This window comes from Lactuca serriola, chromosome 1, assembly GCF_051521515.1.
Source record: "Lactuca serriola cultivar US96UC23 chromosome 1, Lser_US96UC23_V15, whole genome shotgun sequence".
NCBI classification, from domain to species: Eukaryota; Viridiplantae; Streptophyta; class Magnoliopsida; order Asterales; family Asteraceae; genus Lactuca; species Lactuca serriola.
Window position 1 is genome coordinate 42,358,645 of NC_136408.1, and position 6,243 is coordinate 42,364,887.

A 6,243-nucleotide genomic window follows, 5' to 3' on the forward strand; every position below is an offset into this window, starting at 1 on the left:
TTCATTTCAAATTTTGAATTAAATAAAAAACCCTAAATAATGGCATATAGTTTTTTTTGTCCCGATTAAATTCAATGATAATTTTCTTTATTCCACTTCATTTATTTATGGTAAAGATTGGTTGTTTATCTGTGCTTTGGTAATTTATACATCAAGATTTAAAATTTGTACCTCTTAAATTTAAAAATTATATAATATGCTTTATAATATAGTTAAAATATCGCTTGTGGTTAGTTTTTATTATTGGGTTAACATTAAAGAATTCGTGGGCTTCATTATCATGTATGTGGGCTCAGAGTTTGTTGATAAAATTCGTTGAAAGAGTTAATGATGAAAAGAGGCTTCAAAAGTGCAAAATGCATAAGATGTTGGAACTATTTTTACCAAATACTTGGCTCAAATAAAAACTAAAAATACCTGTTTTCAACTAACAGCTCTTAACTACCTATTAGTTTTGCCAAACATACATTTCTGTCGGTTGGATACCCTGCCATATTGTAATATATTTAGTTAATAATTAACTTATATTTGACCTTTTGAGTTGAATCAAAATTTGGCCCCATAATATTCTTTTGGATACATAGAACCGTTGACAGGAAGCATAAATTCCTTTTGGAAACTTATTGTACAAACCAAAATCTGAATGGGGGATGATGACACCAGTCTATGAGGAGTTGTGGACAATTAAAAAGCCCAAACAAATGGATATGCAACAAGGCCATTAAATTCCATATCAATGAACAAAAATGGAAACTTTACAAGATTCTATAAATTAGAAATATTAGTTTGGATCGGCTTTACATCCAATACTTTTTATGCTTATTTTTTAATTTAATAAATAGATAATGTATTAATATGATTACGAAGGTCATTATAAAAATGATGATCTAATTTGTTTCATAAAATAGTTCAAACGGTGGTAATATATATTTAAACGGTATGATTAATTTGACATATTTTGCTAGCAAAACTTTATGAAAATTACTAAAACTTTTAAAAAGTAAAAGATAATATTAATCAAATCGTCCATTCAAAAGTTGTAAACATTTATACATTTCGACCGATTTTAATCCGCCATAGAGATTCAAAAAATGAAACCAAACCATAAGCAAGTATAATCTCTATATTGCCCCTGGGTTCCCAATACAATTTCCAATCATATCCTTCTTCTTGTACACCTTATTTAAACCCGAATTGCAATTCCATTAATAGATATAAAAAATGGGTTTAAACATAGACAGAGTGGAGGACAATTCGGGTCCGGGTCATGCTCAGCCAGAAACCACCACCATTTCTATATTAGTTCCGTCGGAAAAAATGGGGACACAGCCACAGGAGCTACACGGCGTTTGTCTACCGCCGCAGAAAACTACTTTTCAGAAACTCCGGCACAAACTCTCGGAGATTTTCTTCCCTGACGATCCACTCCACGGATTAAAAAACCAAACACGCTTAAACAAAATCCTCTTCGCTCTTCACTTCGTCTTCCCAATCTTTCAGTGGGCACCTAATTATAATCTAACCCTCTTCCGCTCAGACGTCGTTTCTGGTCTCACAATTGCCAGCCTTGCCATACCTCAGGTATAGCATACACTATATATACATATACATGCATGATAGATTGATACATTCCGCATTCATCATCCATCATCATCATCTTCAGAATTACTAAATGAGTTGATTTTGCTTTTCAAATTGGTTTGCAGGGAATAAGTTATGCAAAGCTTGCAAATCTGCCTCCTGTAATTGGCCTCTGTAAGTTTCTATAATTTTTTTTTGAAATAGTGTATATAAATACAATTACTTACTACTTAAATATGGAAATATGATCAGATTCAAGCTTTGTGCCGCCATTGATATATGCTGTACTTGGGAGTTCTAAACATCTAGCGGTCGGGCCGGTTTCCATAGCTTCATTGGTGATGGGAACAATGTTGAACGACGCCGTTTCTTACACCTTAAACCCAGTTCTCTACCTTAAGTTGGCTTTCACTGCTACTTTCTTCGCTGGCCTCTTTCAAGCTTCTCTTGGCTTTCTCAGGTACCATTAATGTATTGACTCATCCATCATACATACAAATACGATACGATGCAACAATTCATCGTCTCTTTAAACAATAAACGATCAGATTATGATTATGATTTTGCATCTGATCAGTGATCACTATTCACTAAGTAAACGCAAAATCAAACCAATACGCACATATTACATATATGTTATCGAATTCCAGTGAATTGAGTAATGGATATATCTTAATCTACAGGTTGGGTTTTTTAATCGATTTTTTATCGAAGGCGACACTTGTTGGTTTCATGGCTGGGGCAGCTGTCATTGTCTCCATGCAACAACTCAAGGGGCTACTTGGTATTGTCAATTTCACTAGCAAAATGCAAATTATTCCCGTTTTGTCGTCTGTTATCGAGCGAAGAGACGAGGTAACCAGTAAATAATCATTAATTGTTTGTTATATCAATTTCATGGAGTTATATTTCTAGAGGATCTCAAAACCCATATATACAAAGACACATATGTTTACGTATGTTTATTGATGCAACCCAATGACAAATATTCAGAGGTTTATTGATTATTTTAAGTGATTGGACTTGTTTATGATATTTTTTGGGATTTTAATTCAGTTTTATATATAATTTCTCGATATTTAATTATTTATGCAGTGGTCTTGGCATGCTATTATGATGGGGTTTAGCTTTTTGGCATGTTTACTGACTACAAGGCAAATTGTAAGTAATACAATTAAATAAAAATATAATGTTACAATAAGAATACCCTGTTTTTGCATTTTAACCCAAATTTTTATACTCTGTTTCTAAATTCTTTTGATCAATGCAGGGATTGCGAAAACCAAAGCTCTTTTGGATATCAGCAGCAGCTCCATTGACATTAGTTATTTTGTCGACTCTTATAGTCGCTCTTTTCAAATCAAAGCTTCATAACATTGCAACTGTAAGCTTATATTTTACAAAATTAGTACCTGTAGTTTACATTTTAACATGGAGCTCCATAACTTTTAAGTTTCTTTACAGATTGGTCAGTTAAAGAAGGGTTTGAATCCATCCTCGTTAGACATGCTCTATTTTCATGGAGAATTTCTAGCTGTTGCAGTCAAAACCGGCGCTGTTACTGGCCTATTATCCCTTACAGTAGGTTTTCTATACAATTTCAACCCTAAAAACGACTTGATATAAATAAATCAATCGAACCTATGCCACGAATGCGTTAATTTGATAGTTTCTACTCCGAAATTGGAATCCTACTTGATGCATTGTCGAGTTGTACTGTACATCAATTGGAATGAATCCATGATCGATTCATTATGTTCATTTTAATTTGTAGGAAGGGATTGCAGTTGGAAGAACGTTCGCGTCTTTGAAGAACTACCAAGTCGATGGAAACAAAGAAATGATAGCGATCGGACTTATGAACATGGCCGGTTCTTGCTCCTCTTGTTACGTCACTACAGGTTCGATTTAAGAATTGAATATGAAATGGAATCCAATTCAATTCCATTTCCTGAAAACAACACAGGAATGGAATTCAACTACATTCCAATTCCTGTTCCTACTAGATTCAAATTTCTTCATATTTCAATCCCATTGACAGATTCCAATTTGTAGGGTCGTTTTCCCGATCAGCTGTGAATGAAAATGCAGGGGGGCAAACAGCGATGTCCAACATTATAATGGCATTAACAGTACTTGTAACACTCTTGTTCTTGATGCCCCTCTTTAGATACACCCCAGATCTAATATTGGCTGCAATCATTGTCACTGCTGTGATTGGACTAATCGATTATCAAAGTGCATTTCGTCTTTGGAAAGTTGATAAACTCGATTTTGTAGCATGCTTATCGTCCTTCTTAGGTGTTCTATTCGTCTCAGTCCCTGTTGGCCTTGCAGTCGCGGTAATCTTTCCAATTTTCTTCAATAAAACAATCAGTCTCTTACGAGAGTTTCAATTCAGTCTGTTGGAAGAATAACATTAGATTTTCAAAATATTTTTCTTTTTTCTAATAATGGTTTTTATGGGTTTATTTTAGGTGGGAGTTTCGGTATTTAAAATATTGTTACACGTGACACGACCAAATACAGGTGTCCTAGGAAATATTCCGGGCACCCAAATCTATCAAGATCTTGATCGATATAGAGAAGCTCAAAGGGTGCCTTCGTTTTTTATACTTAGTGTTGAGGCTCCAATCTACTTTGCCAATTCGATGTATCTACAAGAAAGGTTAGTTACATAAAATCTAAAATGTAACACAATGTTTGTAATATACATATACAGATAAATAATAAATATGAAACGCCAAAATAATGTTGCAGGATATTGAGATGGTTGAGGGAGGAGGAAGATTGGATTGCGGCAAACAATGGCAGTACTCTAAAGTGCGTAATCATAGACATGACTGGTATGTTATCATCAAAGACTCAAAGTGTCCGATTTCGATTCTAATTTATATACAAACAAGTCCCCCAAGTTTATATAATGTATTTAAGTTAATGTGTTTACTGGAAAAAATCATAAAACTAATAAATTTAGTTAAAAAATAGGTTAGACCCTACAAAAATCGGTTAAAGTTGGATTATTGAATTATTTATAGTTTTTGTAATCATATTTAACGTTTGTTAAACTCAAACAAATTAAAAAAGATAGACAAAATAAGAATTGATGGTTCAATCCAACTCTTTTAGTTTGACTCTTAAAAGTGGACATTTTTAGAATATAACCGGTTTATACGAAAAAAGGCTGAGTTATACTTATGGCTAACGAGTAAAAAATAGCAAACGACATGGTTAAAAATTGTTTACACTTTACATCATGCTCTGTAGGTTTGAACAAAACAAACAACTTGCTTGAAAGTAAAACAAGGGTTGGAACAAAATAATGAAAAATGGATATATGGAGGAGAAGAAAGGATTGCTTAAAAGTTAAACTTTTCTCTTATAATCAAAACGAAAACAACTACAACTATTTATGGGCAAACAAAAAAGACGTTACATTCCAAGACTTGTTGACCAAGTAAAACTTCCTAGTTTGACTAAACTAGTAACTTTCCTTGTACACTTAACTTTCCACAATTAGATAAAACCCTTCCAAATTTCCGGATTATTCCTATCATAGTCAAGGTTGTTGTAACAATATTTCATATAATTTTGACCTTCTACCAATCTGATCTAACACATTTTTATATGCTCTAAAAATTAGTGTGCTTTGGAATGGTATTTACACCAAATCATTTTCATTTTATGACATACTCAAAGTTTTTGTCCGACTTATTTGTTTTAATTTTCTGCTTATTTTGTAATAACAATAAATTTCTCTATGTGAATTGCATGTAACCTCTTAAGCTGTAACGGCCATGGACACAAGCGGCCTTGCCATGATGAACGAGCTCAAAAGGATGTTAGAAAAGCGATCACTTCAGGTTAGTTTTATTTGTTATATCGGGTAGTATTGTACAACCTAGTGGAGCCTTGTTGTCCGTATATAATATAATATAATATATACAAACAAAAAAAATAACAAATTCCATTGTTTAATTTGGAAATATAGTTTGTGTTGACAAATCCAGTAGGAAGCGTGATGGAAAAGCTACACAAATCGAACACTTTGGAGTCGTTTGGGTCGGACGGATTGTATATCACTGTTGGTGAAGCCGTGGCCCATGTCTCGTCGTCGTGGAAAACTCAATTGTGAATTTAAACCGTAAAAAGAAGTCTTAAATGTTTAGTTTTGTTTACCATTAAAATTAAAATTACATGGTTCGTGTAGATATCACAAATAAGTTGTGAAAAAATTGATTCAAGCCAAAACAATAAATATAAAATAATCGATACATTATCTCATTTTTTTTGTCGCTCTTAATTAAAATCATCTCATGTAATAATACATATGGGGAAGTTGAATTAAAGATCCGTAGTTCATGGCTTTATGCCTTGATTTTTATTTCTTGATAACTTGATTAGTCCATACTGCAAATCTCAACAACGGTTTGGTTGGACCGGGCCGAAACAAAAAAAGAAAAAATTCTTTGCTTCATCCTTAATTTATTAAGAAACTGGTTTTTTATATAACACTAGTTTATAACCCGTGAGAACCACGGTTATAAAATTAATTAAATTTTCATAATAAAACTTAAAATTATTAATCAATTATTTTAAATACTTTATTAATTAAGAGATATTTTTTAAGTATATAAAATTATAACCGTTGATTTAAATAAA

At 32.7% G+C, this 6,243-nt stretch overlaps 1 protein-coding gene across 1 annotated transcript; it reads left to right on the top strand.

Moving 5' to 3' along the window:
- The first annotated feature begins 1,220 nt into the window (after positions 1–1,220).
- Positions 1,221–5,976, top strand: LOC145085762 (putative sulfate transporter 3.4). Its single transcript, XM_079023542.1, has 13 exons — positions 1,221–1,581; positions 1,707–1,755; positions 1,834–2,041; positions 2,265–2,436; positions 2,677–2,742; positions 2,852–2,965; positions 3,046–3,162; positions 3,356–3,482; positions 3,637–3,923; positions 4,059–4,249; positions 4,342–4,427; positions 5,368–5,444; positions 5,573–5,976. The coding sequence occupies exons 1-13, from the start codon at positions 1,222–1,224 to the stop codon at positions 5,714–5,716; spliced, it is 1,998 nt and encodes a 665-aa protein (XP_078879668.1). The 5' UTR covers position 1,221; the 3' UTR covers positions 5,717–5,976.
- Positions 5,977–6,243: the final 267 nt, after the last annotated feature.